Raw genomic sequence first — 18,548 nt, 5'->3', positions numbered from 1 at the left:
CCTTTAGATAAAGGAAGTATCGTTTCCTCTGTTTCTCTTACCCCTTCTCATCTTCTTAAATTCAGATTGTGAACTCTTCTGTTTTTCAGTCTTTCCTTCTCTTTTGACTCCATCTCTAAGCCTATAATTTTAAAAGACAAAAAGAGGCAAAAAAATTGCTGTTTTCATAATTTCACAAATTGCTCTTTTCACAATTTCACAGGTTTCACAAAATCTGCCGTTTCTCTTTAAACAGCCATGATTAGGCAAGCACTACCACTGAAGTATACTTCCAGCCCAATAACCATGTGTTTTAAAGTGTAGTCCACACCAGTCTATGCTTCTTCATCTTCCATTTATTACTTTATACACAGTAAACAACTTTGTGCTGTGTTAGCCTACTGAAACTGCTCTGATAGATGTTACCAACACACACTTTCATAGGTTCTTTTGGTTTTACTTTTTTCGGCGGCACTGGAGATTGAACTTGGCCTGGTGCTTGGTAGGCAGATGCTGTACTGCTTGAGCCTCATATCCAGCCCTGATGGTTCTTTTGAATCATTATCTTCTGCGACGCTTTTTACTAACTATATTCTTTGTGAATTTTCTTCCTTAGTTTCTTCCTAGGCACCTCAGTGACCTACTGTTCTCTTTATTCCTTTGTCATTTTTTAAGTCTTTGTGTTTTTCTATCTCTGAGCAGTCTTTTTTTTTTTTTGTCTTCTGATTTTTTTTTTTCATTTTTCTTTTATTATTCATATGTGCATACAAGGCTTGGTTTATTTCTCCCCCCTGCCCCCACCCCCTCCCTTACCACCCACTCCACCCCCTCCCGCTCCCCCCCTCAATACCCAGCAGAAACTATTTTGCCCTTATCTCTAATTTTGTTGTAGAGAGAGTATAAGCAATAATAGGAAGGAACAAGGGGTTTTGCTGGTTGAGATAAGGATAGCTATACAGGGCATTGACTCACATTGATTTCCTGTGCGTGGGTGTTACCTTCTAGGTTAATTCTTTTTAATCTAACCTTTTCTCTAGTTCCTGGTCCCCTTTTCCTATTGGCCTCAGTTGCTTTAAGGTATCTGCTTTAGTTTCTCTGCATTAAGGGCAACAAATGCTAGCTAGTTTTTTAGGTGTCTTACCTATCCTCACCCCTGCCTTGTGTGCTCTCGCTTTTATCATGTGCTCATAGTCCAATCCCCTTGTTGTGTTTGCCCTTGATCTAATGTCCACATATGAGGGAGAACATACGATTTTTGGTCTTTTGAGCCAGGCTAACCTCACTCAGAATGATGTTCTCCAGTTCCATCCATTTACCAGCGAATGATAACATTTCGTTCTTCTTCATGGCTGCATAAAATTCCATTGTGTATAGATACCACATTTTCTTAATCCATTCGTCAGTGCTGGGGCATCTTGGCTGTTTCCATAACTTGGCTATTGTGAATAGTGCCGCAATAAACATGGATGTGCAGGTGCCTCTGGAGTAACAGTCTTTTGGGTATATCCCCAAGAGTGGTATTGCTGGATCAAATGGTAGATCGATGTCCAGCTTTTTAAGTAGCCTCCAAATTTTTTTCCAGAGTGGTTGTACTAGTCTACATTCCCACCAACAGTGTAAGAGGGTTCCTTTTTCCCCGCATCCTCGCCAACACCTGTTGTTGGTGGTGTTGCTGATGATGGCTATTCTAACAGGGGTGAGGTGGAATCTTAGTGTGGTTTTAATTTGCATTTCCTTTATTGCTAGAGATGGTGAGCATTCTTTCATGTGTTTTCTGGCCATTTGAATTTCTTCTTTTGAGAAAGTTCTGTTTAGTTCACCTGCCCATTTCTTTATTGGTTCATTAGTTTTGGGAGAATTTAGTTTTTTAAGTTCCCTGTATATTCTGGTTATCAGTCCTTTGTCTGATGTATAGTTGGCAAATATTTTCTCCCACTCTGTGGGTGTTCTCTTCAGTTTAGAGACCATTTCTTTTGATGAACAGAAGCTTTTTAGTTTTATGAGGTCCCATTTATCTATGCTATCTCTTAGTTGCTGTTCTGAGCAGTCTTTTTATTATTTTTTTCAGTACTGGCAATTGAACTCTGGACCTGTCCACTTGTATGGCAAGTGATCTACCATTTGAGCCACGTCCCCAGTCCTCTTAATCAGTCTTTGAGAACTTGGCATTTCCCAGTCCTTTGTCATTAACCTAAGTCCTTAGCATTTCCCTTTATATTTCTTCCTGATGAATTCAATTACTTAAGAGCGTAAATTAACATCTGTATGATTACTTATGTATCTGTGTGTCTAGCACAGATCTGTCTTCTCAACTTCAGTGTCATTCACTCAGCTGCCTGTTGATACTTATTAAACAGTCATGCAAAGTCAACATACCAAAAATATTTGTCATTTCCTTTGGCATATTTACATGCCACAAAGAAAACAAAAACTCATAGTTACTTCATTTGTCTTGAAAAGAAGTTCCAGTATCTATCAAAGTATGAAGCTGAGGTACTTTTCCTTTACTGTATCTGTAGCACTGTTGATTGTATCTTTTGAGTTTTTACCAAGACTGTTTCTTTACTTCTTTAAATACTGCATTTGTTCAAATCCTTATCTGGTCTCTTGACAATTGTAGTATTTTTCTAACTAGCTAGTTCTCTTCCAGTCTTTCTTATGTTTAGTTCTATGATATGATCTTCTTACTTCAGCAAATTTCAGTGACTCTCCATCCTTTACAGAATAAGTTTAAATTCTTTGGCATGGCATGCAAAGCTTTTTATAACTTAGGCCCTCCTCTATTTTTCTGTTCTATCTTTTGTTCTTTATACTAGGTGCCCTAGCATACTGAATTACATTTCCTGGAAAATGCTATTTTTCCTTACACCCTTCCCTTGCATATATTTTGCATACTACTTTATACTTCTGCCTATAATAAACCTTGATCATTTTTAAGATCCAACATCAATTTTTGCTCCTTATGAGTCTAATTTTGATATCTTTTCCTCTTTTTCTACCCACCCAAATTCATAATCAGGAAAATTCTTATTTTACTACAAAATAAATATTTTCTTTCCTTTATATTATATTGTTTGGGAGATAGATTTATAGGTCTCAACATAAGTGTCTTAACATAATTAGGAAATACGATATAATTACACCTTATAATTTTAACCAGTTACATATTTTAAAGAAACTATGCAGACAGACTTATAAGATATGGTAGAAGAGCTCAACATAAACCTATATACTGTGATCCTTTTTTGGAAGTTAAATAAATGATTATGAAAAATTTAAGTAGTGAAAACTAAATTTTTCAGAAATAAGAATGTATAGATCTTGCCTAAATTTAGTGGTACATGCACCTGTAAACCCAGCTACCCAGGAGGCGGCAATAGGATCTCAGTTCCAGACCAGCCCAGGCAAATAGTTAGACTCTATCTTAAAAACAAACTGGGAGTGATAGTGCACATCTGTAATTCCAGCTACTTTTGGGAGGCAAAACAGGAGGATTAAGGTTCAAGGCCAGCCTGGGAAAAATTAGCTGGAGACCCTGTCTGAAAAACCAAAAGCAGCAAAAGGATGGGGAATGTAGTGGCTTAAGTGGTAGAGCACTTGCCTAACAAGTGGAGGACCTGAGTTCTATCCCTACCATCGCAAACAAAGCAAACAAACATCAAGGATTTGTGTATCATTTCTTTAATAATTGGCTTTCTTTTGTAGGTGTTACTGCAGATGATCACATGATGAAAGTAGAGACTGTTCACTGCAGTGCTTGCAGTGTGTATGTCCCTGCTTTGCACAGTTCAGTTCAGCAGCACCTAAAATCTCCTGAGCATATCAAAGGGAAACAGGTAACTTTTCCTTTCTCTTAAAAAGTCTTTGAATTATCCATCAATCCTGTATTATCTTTTGGGCACTGTTTCATTCCTATCCTTATACAGTTCTATTAGTCTCAAATGAGAATAACTGTATTTATTCAGAGGCAGAATCATGTATTGATTAAGTTTGTGGGCTCTTGAGGAAGACTTTGTGGTATTGAATTATGGCTCAGTACCTAAAAAGTGTTAAATAAGTAAATTAATCTTTCTTTGTCTAAGTTTCTTTGTCTGTAAGATGAGGATGGATGATCATTCTTTAAGGATTAGTTTAATTAGTACATAAGGCCATATAAAATGGTGGCTGGAAATAGTAAGCATTTAGGAAGTCATGGCTGTTGAACTGTTGCTGTTATTACTATTTTTAAAGTTGGTGTAAAATGATTTGGGAGTGTGTATGATTTAAAACAAAAGTGAAGATTTGATTATAGCTGGTACATTTTCCTGATGGTTGGGAAGAATAAGTTACAAAAGCTTACAAATTAGAATTATCAACTTACTATCTGTTGTTACCTTTTTTTTGCAGTACTGGGGTTTGAACTCAGGGCCTCACACTTGCTCAGTAGGTGCTCTACCACTTGAGCCACTCCACCAGCCTTATTTGTTAGGTTTTTTTGAATGGGATATCCCTGAAAAATTTAGTTTTCCTGGATAGTGTAGTTCAATATTAGCTGGTTTTATTTAGTTGGATTTACCTCAGATAACTCAGATGTTCATATTATAGGAAATTAGTTCATTTGAAAAGTACATTTAAAGGCTCAAATATTAAAGCATTAAGTTATAAATAAGCATATCTGACTCATAAGTTCCCATTTTGTAGTGAAATGAACTTCATTTAATTCAGATTTCTTTAAGCACTTTGAACATGTATTGACAGCTTATTGTCAGTAGATACTCCATGTTATTCCATGTTATTACCTTCCCTTCTCTGAATAATACAGTCTTGTAACTGTAGCCTGGAGAAAGATTGATTAACTTTTAGTGTGAAAAAGTATTCTTTTTTTGGTGGGACTGGGGTTTGAACTCAGGGCTTCATGCTTGTAAAGCAAGTGCTCTGCTGCTTGAGCCACACACCTCTAGTCCATTTTGCTGTGCTTATTTTGGAGATGGGGTCTTGTGAAGTATTTCCCCAGGTGTCCTCAAACCTCTTTGTTCCTGATCTCAGCCTCCAAGGAAGCTAGGATTACAGGTGTGAACCACTGGTGCCTGGCTAGTATTCTGCTTTTGATACCGTGAAAGTTAGTATTTGGGGGCAGGGGAGGTGTGTGTAGAATAGAAAGGAGAGAAAGCAACTGTCTATTAGATGTAAACTTGTATTTGGGGAATGTGTGTTTTTTACTGAAGCTGATTGACTTATGAATCTTTGTTGTTTTAATCCTTAGGTAGGTTAGATTGTGGTCACTATAGCTATTGTTGCTCTGTAGCTTAATTTGCCATAAAAGAAGTGTCTTAAGTCTAAGAAGTTGACTCTAAAATTTCATTTCTTAATATAGACATTTTTTATTACATGGCTTTTTAGTATTCTTACTGTTTTGTTTTTCATAGGCTTACAAGGAACAAATAAAAAGAGAGAGTGTCTTGACTGCTACAAGCATCTTAAACAATCCAATAGTGAAGGCACGATATGAACGTTTTGTTAAGGTAAGATTTTAAGTCAAAAGCTTTTTAGAAAATACTGTAATACTGTAATAATTAAGTGGTGAAGTACTAATACCTTTTTGTGATATTGAAACATAGTACAACATATTAGGAAGAATTTTACTTAAAATCTTGCATACAGGTAATAACATCTTTTTTTCCTAATTTTAGCATGGGGGGAAGGGGAGCAGTAAGCAGTTCTGTCATCCTCTTTTTAGTTCTCAATCAGTTGAGAGCTAAACAAGAGTAGTACAGAAGATTGAAATGTTAGCTTTACTTTTTTTTTAAAGGTTGACTTGGAGAATATGTCTTAGATATGTAGTTATGGATCTATAATATTTTCACTCCTAAATTACATAAGCTAATCTCTCCCCACTTTGTGTTCCTGACCTGGCTGTGCAGCCACAAGCTTCCCCTTGTTTATTAGGTGGCATAGAACAGACTAGAATGTATTCATTGTGTTCCTAGCAAGACTCAAAAGGTGGGTCCCAGGAGGGATTGGGTGCAGGTCCAGTTTTGTCTTCCAAGCCTACTAGAGGGCATAGGAGTTTTTCCACAAAGAAACTCCCTCATGGTATCAAGAGACTAGGAGAAAGGACATTTCTCCTTCTGCTAGGAAGCTCAGATGGGGACTACTTGGTATACCTGGCCCACCTTACTCAGGGATTTTGCCATACATTATTGCTTAACTTTTTTCTTTTTGTGGTACTGGGGTTTGAATTCAGGGCTTCATGCTTGCTAGGCTGGTTCTGTACCACTTAAGCCATCCCTACCCAGCTCCAGCCCTTGTTAGTTATTTTTCAGTTAGGATCTCTCACTTTTTGCTCAGAACTAACCTTGGACCTGCATTTGCCTGTCTCGTAGCTAGAGTTACAGACAGCCTGTACCACCACACCCACCTTCTTTGTTGAGATGGGGTCTTAACTAACTTTTTGGCCAGGCTGGCCTTGGACCATGAACCTTTCAGTTCATACCCAGGCTTACTGAGTAAGAAGCTTCATTTTAACAAGATGCCAGTTCATTCATTCATGTACTTATGAGTAGGTGGAATTACAGACATGCACCAGCATGCCAGCTGCTTGATTGCATCTTTATATGAAACTTACTGTGAACACTTATTGTATAAACAAGAACTTACTATTTTTAAGAAATCATAGAAATAAATTTTAGATGTTAGTTTTTAAAACTATAAAATATCTAATTTGAAGTCAATCTACACTGTTATCGTGAAGATTTGTAAAAAGTCTGTTGTGTGTATTAGTAAGTAAATCTTTACGTATTAAAGAAGTTTATTTTGAAACTGGTCTTGGGCCTGAAGTCCTAGTTAATCAGGAGACTGATACAGGAGTGTCACTCAAGCCCACAAGTTCAGGACCAGACTGGGCTGCTTGGTGAGATCCAGGCTCAGTAAAGTAATGTATTTTGGCTTTTGTGGTGATTAGCAGCTCCTTTGAAGAAGCTGTTAAGGTAACCATCAAATGACTTCGAAACTGAACGAGCTCACTTCTTTCGACTTATTCCTTGGGGCCTGTTTTCTAATTTGACCCTACTTTAAAAAAATAAAAAATGATGTGTGGCATCAAAAAGACTGATGCTAAAAATAAAATAATAAATTAGGAAAAGTATATTTTTATTCTTGCTTTATCACAAATTTTTGGGAAGTTTGTGGTTTCTATTGATGTATGAAATTTTTAATGAGAGAAGAATACAGATTAGGATTTCTACATAGTGTTTTCAGTGTACACAGTTGAGTCACCTCATGGAATTGGTGGGAGCAGCTTGCCATTGAATACTGTGGAGAAAGTACCTGAATTGAGGTGGACTCCTCTAGGACCTTGTTTCTCTGACTGGGATTCCTGGCAGCTCATTAGAAATGCAGAATTTCAGTCTGCATGTTAAAATTCAAGCACAGTGATTTCCCTTTGTTCAGCATTCTTACCTGCTCTGTTTCCTGTTGTCATTCCCTAGAACATTCTCTGCTCATAGTTAGCTCTGGTCATGACTTAACACTCTTCCTTTCAGGTACTGTCTGACAAAATACCCTTTTAAATATTTATCCTCATCAAGATAATTAGCTCAGAAATTTCTCTTTAATTTTCTAGTCATACCTTGGTTTATATTCACTCCCTACCCTGGGCACCTGGGTCATCACTTTAAACATGCAATGCTGCTGTTCTAAAATTTGTTCTTCTACCACTTTACCAGTTCCTCACACTTGTAGTACCTGTAGTTAGCTGTATTAATGATATTGTGAAAAAAAAAAAATGCCACGGAGCTAGGCACAGTGACATTTACCTGCGTCCCAGATACTCAGGAAGCTGAGGCAGGACGATCACTTGAGCCCAGGAGTTTGAGGACAGTCTGGACAATGTAATAGTGAGACCCTGCCTCACATGTTACCAGTCATGAAAAATACCTGTATTAGCCTTTCATCTGTGTTGTCTTTTCATCATTATTTCTTCCCTTACTTGGATCTGATTTTTTTCCTTATTTTTTATCCTATCCAGACATCTATCTTGTTCTTATGAATCCCCTAAACTAAAAATGACCTAATGTTTCCTGAACTTTGGCCCTGCCCATTTTAGTGTCTTTTCTCTTTTTACCATACTTAAAGTTTAATCTGCATTGGTCTCTTCCCATTATTCACTCTTTTCTGACTGTTCTGGGGTTTGAGCTCAGGGCTTCATCCTTTCTAGGCAGGCACTGTACTGCTTGAGCCACACCTTCCGCTCTTTTTCCTCTGGTTATTTTTGAGGTAAGGGCTTGGATAAAGTAATGACTTCAGTAAATTATATCCTACTGTGTTATGAAGTAGGTACTCAAATATTTAATGGATTTGTCATAAGTAAAAAAAAAAGTCTTACAGTATTTTTCATGATACAGTAAATAAAAATTTTACTGATACATAAATGAATGTGCTGATTTTAAAAGCCATTCATCATATTTTTAGGGTGAGAATCCTTTTGAGATTCCAGACCATTCTCAGGATCAGCAAATAGAAGGAGATGAAGAGGACGAAGAAAAGATCGATGAGCCTATTGAAGAGGAGGAGGATGAAGAGGAGGAAGAAGAGGAAGCAGGGGAAACAGAAGAAGTGGAAGAAGGAGAGGAAGCAGGAGGAGGTGGAGGAGTAGAGGGAGAGGGGGACCTAGAAGGAGGGGAGGAAATAGGGGTAGAGGGGGAAGATGGGACAGAGGGGGAAGATGGAACCGAGGGAGAAGATGGGACAGTAGGGGATGATGAGGCAGTGGGGAAACTAGAGGGAGCAGGGGAAGTAGAAGTGGAGGAAGAAGCAATAAAGGGAGAGTCTATTCACTTCCCTGTTGAGCAACCTGAAGAAAATTAAATGTAAGGTTTTAGATTTAAACAGAGCTTTAAATTTCTGTCCTATTGTGGAAAAGGGTAAGAATTTTAATAGCTTAAAATATGAATTAACAACCATGTTGCATGCATTCTACAAATAAAAATTTGTTTTATATAATTTCTAACTGTTTGCCACTTGTTTAATAAAATAAAGGCAAGATTATTTTAGTTTAGTTTTTATAGCTACCAAACTTAGATCTGATAAAATTCTTTGTATAATTTTTATGCTTAATTTTTATTACCTTATTGGTGTTAAGAATAATAGACGTGTATTGTTAGTATATCTGTTCTAATCTTTTGAACTTAAATGCTGCTTTTGGGAGTGATTTTTTAAGTGTGTATTAATTTTTTTGAATACTTACCCTAGAACAGATAAACTGGGCAAGTATTTTGTGCTCTGTGTATTTTTTTAACCCTATTGGACATTGAATAGTAATTTGAGTTAAAATACCTTAAAGGCTTTTTGTGTACACAGTTCCCTTTGTAGCAATAAAAAGTTTTTGTTTTTTTTTTTTAGAAAAACTCTCCCTGGATTAACAATTTAAGTGATACAATCAATTAAATGAATATATAAAATCAATATTTGCCTTAATGTATGAGTTTAGCTCATAGGTATTTCAAACTGATTAAGAAGACTTGAATTAAAAATTTTTTTTTCTGAATCATATTTTTAAAAAGTGTGACTGAAATATATTTTTTAAGACATTTCAGAGATCAGTCTGTAAACTGATCTCGTTTATACTTGTTTTAGTTTGTTCCTTTCTCTGTGCCTGTGTCAAATCTTGAAATCTTCCTGGAAATACATTTGAATACAAATAAGTTACCACAGTTGTGCTAATTCTTTTGTCATGTATGTTTCTGTCTGAAGAACCAAGAACGAAATGAGTTACTTGTCTTTCAGATATTTCTCTCTTCTGTACCTTCAACAAGAGAACACGAGACTCTTCTATTTATTTATTTTTATTAGTATTGGATGTGACATTTACCAAAGTTTTTACAATATATCATAGTTGAATTCACACTCCCTCCACCATCATTTTCCTTTTATCTCTTCTCCCCGCATTCCTGGAATAGTTTCAACAGGTCTTGTTTTTTTTCATTGTCATGTTCCTTTGCTTATATGTACCCTCCCCCAACTGGTGCCAACCCCTAGATAGGACCTGTTTTACCTTCCTGTTCTGTTGAAAAAAGACATTTTTGTTTATATAAGTTAGCTATAGGGAATTTCATTGTGACATTCCCACTTATATATGTATTATAAGGCAAATTGGTTCATCCCCTCTATTTTTCTCCTTTCTACCTTAGTCCCCTTGTTACGGTGATTTCAGCAGGCTTAAAAATCCAATATTCATTCTTGTATAGAAAGTATATCAACCATGTTCACCTTTTTAACTTCCCTTTATAGCCTCCCTTTCCTGTTAGTGACATCCCCTTTGTGTGACTTGTTTTTCATATTCTTAAGTCATTTGTTTTGAAACTACTATGTCATTGAAAAAGTCCTCAAAACAAAAAGAAAAACAAAACAAAAATAGTCCTTTTAAGAATAAGTCTCAAAAGGGCTATAAGTGGTCAAGGAGACACTTCTCCTCCCTAGGAAATGCCTGTTTGCATTTGAAAGGCATCTCCTGCAATCAGGCAATGCAAATAGGCTATAAAACCCCACTCCCCACCCTGGCCCACGGGATCAACGGTTTCTGGGTCCCCCTGCATTCTCCAATATGCAGTCTTTTTCTTCTCTTTTCTCCAACTAAATTCTCTAAATAAAACCTTTCCGACCTCTGCTGTTAGAGTCTGCCTGTGCTTTCATTCTCAGAGCAGGCTCAAGAACCCTGAGCACCTGAAATTCCTGCGCGTGTCATGCGTGCATCATATTTGGCGACGCACGAAGGGACCAGCCTTCACCTGAGGTCGGTATAGGTTGTGCCAAACTGGGAAAGACTACCTAGGAATATGACTGTGAGCGTCCGGCACTCCGGTGGAGTCTGTTTTCCAGGAGAGACCCCCCCCACCATGGCCTAGCTACGGTGGAACTCTCAGGTCGACCTTTCCTCCCTCTCTGTCTGGCTTGTTAAGGAGGGTTTCTTCCTTGGGAAACTGAGGAAAAGGTCCGAGCCCACTACAGCTGTACGGCAGGCAATCTGAGGAAACTCAGAGGCCGGGCAGGGGTTTGTACTGCACTGCCAATGCTACGTGGGTGGAACTCGACTTCAGTGCACCAAGGCTTTTTCTTTTTTCCTCTCCTTAAACGCTAACACTCTCTTTCAAGTTCTGACCAGCTTAAGTGGAGGTCTGAAAACAGCTGGTGGAAAGGAAAGTTTGTCTTCAAGCCACAAAAGGTGTTCTGGCTGGGGCACTCCCCGGTGTCACCCAAAGGCTAGAGATGCAACTTCCTGACCCGCCCTGAGGCCCCAAAGGCGGCTAAGTCTTGGACCTCTCCAGCCATGTCCGTGGCAAACAGACAATCAGATCTCTCATGCTTTCTTCATGGTTTCCATGGCCCGAGAGTGGAGGTCACCTCTTGCTTCCAATGCTCCAGTACTGCCTTTGGGCAGGATCGACCTGGACAGCAGGGATGATCAATAATCCCTCATGCGTTGAGCCTGGAAACTCTCTTTTTCCCCAACCCTCAGCCTCTCCTTCCCCTTTCCCAGGCAGTTCAGGATGAGTGTCCCCCTCTCCGCCTTTGCTGTAAGTATCAGTGAGCTGCTTTCTTCAGGGAGTTTGGGAAAATCCCTACAGGCATAGAAAGTGCTAGTCTCCAATTTAGGCTTAACTGTCTTTGTCAAGCATCAGATTAACTGGTTAAACAGGTTCCACAGTCTGCCCTCAGGGAAAGAAAAAAACAGTTAAAAGGCAAAAACCTCAGGTGTCCGGTTTTTTTTGCCCCTTATCAGAGCAAAAGCCTCCAGATGCTCTCCTTTCATAGAAAACATGTATGTCTCACAGGATATATGGGGGAACAAAAGTCTACTTCATCAAGAGTCCCCATCCATGCCCTAAATGGGTCCTCCTGGCCATGCAAGCCCTCTTGGTTACTTTGATAGAGTTACTTTTTAATTACAAGTGCTCAGCTGGTAGAGGAGAACTAGGCCTACTTGGGTCGCAGGGCAAACAGGCAAGTCAAAATAGATGAGAGATTGGTCAAAGATCATCTCAGGGGGGTGGGTGCAACTGAGATACCTATCTGTAAATCCTCCACGACTACCCATGAGTGGCAGTGGAAGAAGCAAGGGAGAGCGGGACGCCCTCTCCCACTAGAGTTTCTCCTCATCTGGGGATGTCTAGATAAAAGGAGAAACCTCTGTTAAGGTGACCAATTTTCCCTTGTTTCCCTTTTTAGATGGGAAATCAAGCCTCAAGGATCCAGGAAGGATCCCCTCTTGCCTGCTTATTAACTCAAGTTTTACTGCACCCAGGTTTGGCCACAGTATCCTCTGGGAGATGAGGAAAGATGGCCAGAAGGAGGGAGCATTAATTATAATACCATTCAATTAGATATGTTCTATAAAAAGGAGGGAAAATGGACCGAAGTTCCATACGTTCCAGTTGTTCTTTTTCCTAAGAGACCACCCAGAATGGCTAAACAAATGCAGGCTAGATAGCCAGACCATGGTAACCCTTTGCAAAAAGCCCCCAAACTCCCTTGAGCAAAAAAACCCATCTAATGCTCCATCAGCTCCCCCTCTTCCCCCTTACCCAGCCACCTCACACGCTAGACGCTGTCCCACAGGACTCCACCCCCTCCAGTTAATTCCGGGAGGGTCAGAGCTCATGTTCCTTTTAGAGTGAGCGAACTTAAAGAAATAAAAAAGGATTTAGGAAATTACACAGAAAATCCAGATCAGTACATCCAGGCATTTAGAGAAGTCAGCCAAAACTTTGAACTGAGCTGGAAAGATGTAATGCTGTTGCTATCTCAGACCCTCACTTCTCTGGAGAAACAGCGGGTTCTAGATCAGGCAGTCACAGCTGGAGACAATTATCACTTAGATGAAAGTGGCCCTACAGGCCTGTCTCCTACTAGGCCCTCACAGGAGGAGGAGGGGGAGGGAGAAGAAAGACAAAGACATTGGATACCTAGAAGGGAGCCTCGATTCCCAATTCCAACAGGAGATCAGGCAGTGCCTAGGTATGACCCTAAGTGGGACCCTGAAAATGACAAGGATGAATGGAGTCGTAATCATTTCATCCACTGCATTCTTGAGGGACTAAGGAGAGCCAAGGTAAAGGCTCTTAATTACTCCTAAGTCACAGCTGTACAGCAAGGACCCTTAGAAACTCCAGTAGCTTTCCTACAGAGACTTAAGTATGCTTTACAAAAGCATACCAACATTATACCAGAGTCACAGGAAGAGGAAATCGTCCTAAAAGATAAATTCCTAACACAGTCAGCACCAGATATCCGTAAAAAGCTTCAGAAATTGGTGGCTGAAGGGAGCAGAGATCTGGACCAATTGGTCCGTGTAGCCACATCTGTATACTATAACAGGGACTTAGAAAAAGAAAGGAAGGACTTGGAAAGGGAAAAGAGAAAGGATAAGCAGCAGGAGGCTCTGATCACAGCGCTCCGAGAGGCTCCCCCGGGGCAAAGTCCAAACCCGAGGACATGCTTTCAATGTGGACAGGTTGGCCATTTTTAGGAGGGAGTGCCCCTGGAGAAAGCTACCTCTGGGACCCTGCCCTGCCCCATTTGTCGGGGAAAACATTGGAAGGCACACTGTTCCCGGTTCCCTGGGGAAACGAGGTCAGAGCCTCCCACCCAATGACGGGTCCTGGGGCCTCCCATACAGGTTTCTCTGACCACCATAAAAGCAGGGGAGCCCCGGGTTTTACTCACAATTGAAAAGCACAAGGTCAGCCTCCTTATCGACACTGGAGCCAGCATCTCAGCTATTCCTTTCTCTCCCGGACCCAGGTCCTCCAAGAAAATTACTGTTTGAGGCATATCAGGCCAGCCTCTAGAACGTTATTTCACTCAGCCTTTAGCCTGCTCCTGGGGAGATTTCCATTTCTGTCACTCCTTTTTAATTGTCCCAGAATCCCCTACTCCTCTGCTAGGGTGAGACCTTCTATCTAAATTGGGGGTACAGCTACTTTTACCCCCAGGAGAATACTTTTGCTTGCCCCTAATAGAGGAACAAGTAGACCTCACGGTGTGGACAGATGGACACACTGTGGGATGGGCACGAACAGCTGCCCCAGTCCTAATTCATCTCAAGGACCCCTCCTGGTTTCCCCATCAAAAACAATATCCTTTAAAGCCAGAAGTTAAGCAGGGGCTAATTCCCATAATCAAAGACTTAAAGAGACAGGGACTGCTAATAGAATGGTCCAGCCCATATAATACTCCTATTAGCAAATGGAGGCTAGTCCAGGATCTCCGCCTGATCAATGAAGCAGTAGTGCCTCTCCACCCTGTAGTTCCAAATCCCTATACGCTTTTAGCCCAAATACCTCCGGGTACTACTTACTACTCTGTCCTGGATATAAAAGATGCCTTCTTTTGCATTCCCTTACACCCTAAAAGTCAACCTATCTTTGCCTTTGAGGACCCCACAAGGAAGTCTGGACAGGACACTTGGACTGTCCTCCCCCAGGGATTCAGAGACAGCCCCCACCTCTTTGGATTAGCTCTAACTCAAGACTTGGCAGAATGGCAATACCCACAAGCTACTCTGCTACAATATGTAGATGACCTCCTGCTCTGTGGACCAAATGAGCCTGTCATTTCATGAGCCACTGAGTCCTTACTAAACTTCTTAGCAGATAGACGTTATAAGATCTCTAAAGAAAAAGCCCAATTGTGTCAGTCTAAGGTTACATATTTAGGTCTTGTCCTGGAGAAAGAATTGAGGTCTCTAGGAGAAGACAGAATCCGTCCAATCCCGACATTTCCTCTACCTAAAACTCTAAAACAATTGAGGGCCTTTTTGGGGGTCACAGGATACTGTAGAATTTGGATCCTGGAATATGCAGACCTAGCCAGGCCCTTATATCAAATCTTTAAGGAAGCACGGAAGGATACCCAGCCCTTTATTGAATGGGATGGCAAGTCAGAAAATGCATTCCACCAGTTAAAAAATGCTCTTATGACAGCTCCTGCGCTGGGTCTCCCAGTATAAGACAAGTTTCAATTATATGTCTATGAAAAGGGAGGGCTGGCCTTGGGTGTGGTGACTCAACTCCAGGGCATCACTCCCCAGCCAGTAGGCTACTTAAGTAAAGAGTTAGATCAGGTAGCCAAGGGATGGCCAGGATGCCTCAGAGCAATGGCTGCAGTAAGCCTTCTAGTGCTTGAAGCTCAGAAACTTGTCCTAAACCGCCCTCTAATGGTTTATACCCCACACGACCTAGGGGGAATTTTAAACTCAAAAGGAGAACTTTGGCTATCTGACAACCATCTACTTAAATATCAGGCCCAGCTTCTGGGAGGAACAGAAATAACTTTAAGAACCTGTCGGAGCCTAAATCCTGCATCCCTTTTACTAGAGGCACAGGGAAATCCTGAACACTCGTGTGAGGAAGTACTTAGGGAAAATTATGCTGCCTGACCTGACTTAACTGATCAGCCCTTAAAAAACCCAGATCTAGAATTATACACTGATGGCAGTTCTTTTGTCAAGAATGGTGTCAGACATGCAGGGTTTGCAGTGGTGACAGAATTTGGCACCCTCAAATCAGGTCCACTTCCTCCTAATACAAGTGCTTAACTGGCAGAATTAGTGGCCCTAAACAGAAGCCCTAAGACTGTCAAAAGAACAGAGAGTCAACATCTATACAGATTCTAAGTATGCCTTCCTGATCCTGCATGCTCATGCAGCCATCTGGAAGAAAAAAGAAATGCTAATTACAACAGGAACAGCTTCCCATAGGGATAAAAGGGAGGTTACTTTAATAGTTTTAGGGATAAGAGCATTAGTTGCAGCCCTTCCTGGAATCAGCTATGGGGTGATTGTCAATCATGTAATTGCAAAAATCCTAACCAAAGTGGTAGAGGACACCTCAGACCAGGTAAGCCTTGCCATTAAGGACATGCAAAGGTCTTTGTCGTCTCTTGCCTGTATGGTGATGGGCCACCGCCTGGCCCTAGATTTTCTTTTGGCTAAACAAGGGGGGGGGGTATGTGCCATCGCCAATATCTCCTGTTGCACATATATAAACACTTCAGGCATTGTAGAGAAACGTGTATATTACATTCTCCAACAGGCTAAATGGCTCTGGGAGCAATCTCTTGAAACTCAGGTTTCTACTCAGGTATGGGAACAAATAAAATCCTGGCTTCCCTCCAAGACTTGGTTCCTACCCTTTCTGGGGCCCATAGTTGCCCTTGTCCTCTTGCTTGTGTTTGGGACTTGCATTTTAAACTTACTTGTCAAGTTTGTTTCTTCTCGCCTAGAATCCATCAAACTACAAATGCCTCTGGTGGAGATGAAAATGACCTACTACCGCAGTCCCCTTGACAACCCCTCTCGAGGTCAGCCCTGACGCTGCGGGCCCCTTCATCGCCCCCTGTCAGCAGGAAGCAGTTACTGAACAGACTTCGTTGTCCCTATTCCTAACAGCAGTTAGGGCTACCATTGAGAGGGGGGAATGAAGGACTGAAGGACAGACTGCGGGAGGTCCCAAAAGGGCGGTAAGTGGTCAAGGAGACACTTCTCCTCCCTAGGAAATGCCTGTTTGCATTTGAAAGGCATCTCTGCCCTCAGGCAATGCAAAAATAGGCTATAAAACCCCACTCCCCACCCTGGCCCAGGGGATCACCGGTTTCTGGGTCCCCCTGCATTCCCCAATATGCAGTCTTTCTCTTCTCTTTTCTCCAGCTAAATTCTCTACAAATAAAATCTTTCTGACCTCTGCTGTTAGAGTCTGCCTGTGCTTTCATTCTCAGAGCAGGCTCAAGAACCCTGAGCACCTGAAATTCCTGTGCGTGTCATCCGTGCATCATTATGAGTCTTAGAAGCTGGCAGAATGGCTCAAGTGGTAGTGCCTGCCTAAGAAGTATGAGGCCCTGAGTTCAAATCCAAACAGCACTGAGAACTAATCACTAAAGAGAAGATTGGTTGATGACAAGAAAATTTGGGTCCCAGCTAGTAGTCTGTTTACTTAGCAGAAAAGCCTTTTGTTCAAGAGTTCAAATTTTAAGGTTAATAGTGTTAGGTCCCTGGCATTCTTGGGGTGGGTGGAAGGTTCCGAGGCTAGCACCTTAAAACCAGACCCCCTGATTTATGACTGCTTGTTTCTCTCTGCCTGATTGTTTCTCTTGCAAAACAACTCAGGAACTTCCAGTTACTCACTTAACTAGCCAGGCATGTCGACCTGTTCCATCTGGTGATTGCAGATAATCGGGAGACCAGACTCTCTCTCCCTCCCCCATGGCGTCGACCCTCCTATAAAACATACCACTCATTTCAGCCAAGCTGCTGCTCCCTGACCTGGGTGGGGTTGGGCGGGGGGGGGGGGGGGGGGGGGGGGAGGAGGCAGCCCTGCAGTCTGGATTCCTAATAAATCTTTCCTTTCCACACGTGGTGTGGTCTTCATTCGGCAGTACCTTACAAATAGGACTTGATCAACCTTTTTGATTCTCCTTTATTTAAAAATATTTGTGGAATCTGCTTTGCCAGTGTGAAGCCCTGAGTTCAAACCCCATTCCAATCTCCCCCCCAAAAAATTGTGTAAATGCTAGTGTAAAGGAATAATAGATTATTATTATATTTGTTTGTTTTGCACTAATTTGGGTTTTTAAAAAATTTTTTATTTTTACAGTACTGGGGCTTGAGCTTCAGGCCTACACTTTGAGCCACTCCACCAGCTCTTTTTTTGTGATGGGTGTTTTTGAAATACGGTCTGGCTAACTATTTGCCTGGGCTGGCTTTGAACTGCAGTCCTCCTGAGGGCTTCCTCCTGAGTTGGTAGGATTACAGGCGTTAGCTACCGGTGCCTGGTCCTTGGGGTTTCTTAAATGCAATGTCTCTGGTAATGTGATTAAGATTTGGAAAGTGTGTACGAAGAATCTGTGTAACAACTTCTACAAAAATGTTTTAGAGTGAGAGATAGGAAAGAGCACCTAAGTAGTAATTTTTGTGGGAAGTATGAGTTTTTCAGCTTTTTGTAAGATATTTTATCAATTCAGAAATTCAAATTTATGTATTTTCCATTGACTAATTTATAGATTTGCAGATTAGTATTTGTGATCCTTAGTGTTTCTATCTTCATTGCTTTTAGAAGGATTTATATAAGAAGGTTTTTGTTTTTCTTTCCTCCCAACCTATGTCTTCCCATTCACAATACAGACCAGGCAGGCACAGGGCCTGGGCTGAGGTGTATATGGGGTAGATTTATTTTCCCTCCTCTTTTTATATAGTCAGTATAAGAACAGCCTGTGGTAAGTAAGCATCAGGAGGGTTATGTAAGAACTTTAATAACCTTTCAACTTCTGTTTTCCAATGTTATTTTCTTTATTAAAAAGAGATATGAAGTTCTAATAACCAAGGAAACTTCTTTATTTGTTTGGAGTTTGAACTCAGGGCTTCATGCTTGCTAGGTAGGTACTCTTGAGTCACATCTTCAGCCCTACTTACAACTTATACTGTTAAGTCATATGCCTAGGGACTCTCCACTATTCCTTTTTTATCACTTCCTCCCAATCTGTCAGAAAGTCTGTTCTGTTTTCAAAATTGACTGGTCTACTTTTTCACCTCTGCTACCAAT

General features: G+C 40.8%; 1 protein-coding gene and 1 non-coding gene across 8 annotated transcripts in view; one reads left to right on the top strand and one right to left on the bottom strand.

Annotated features, from left to right (window-relative positions):
• The window catches only part of Znf326 (zinc finger protein 326), a 33,582-nt gene extending 23,919 nt beyond the window's left edge, over window positions 1–9,663 (top strand). For all 7 annotated transcript variants that reach the window (XM_074076521.1, XM_074076519.1, XM_074076518.1 and 4 more), the window contains 3 exons: window positions 3,685–3,815; window positions 5,385–5,480; window positions 8,428–9,663. In XM_074076521.1, the coding sequence (XP_073932622.1) occupies window positions 3,685–3,815; window positions 5,385–5,480; window positions 8,428–8,823 (623 nt within the window). In that variant the 3' untranslated portion in view covers window positions 8,824–9,663. The remainder of the gene's footprint in view (window positions 1–3,684; window positions 3,816–5,384; window positions 5,481–8,427) is intronic.
• An 8,442-nt stretch (window positions 9,664–18,105) lies between these two features.
• LOC141424520 (small nucleolar RNA SNORA51) lies at window positions 18,106–18,243 on the bottom strand. The gene has a single exon (XR_012449430.1). It is a non-coding gene; the product is annotated as a small nucleolar RNA SNORA51 (small nucleolar RNA).
• Between the last annotated feature and the right edge of the window lie 305 nt (window positions 18,244–18,548).

Source organism: Castor canadensis, chromosome 6 (genome assembly GCF_047511655.1).
Source record: "Castor canadensis chromosome 6, mCasCan1.hap1v2, whole genome shotgun sequence".
NCBI lineage: Eukaryota > Metazoa > Chordata > Mammalia > Rodentia > Castoridae > Castor > Castor canadensis.
Note: the sequence above shows the minus strand (reverse complement) of the source record. Positions and strands in the feature narration are given on the sequence as shown.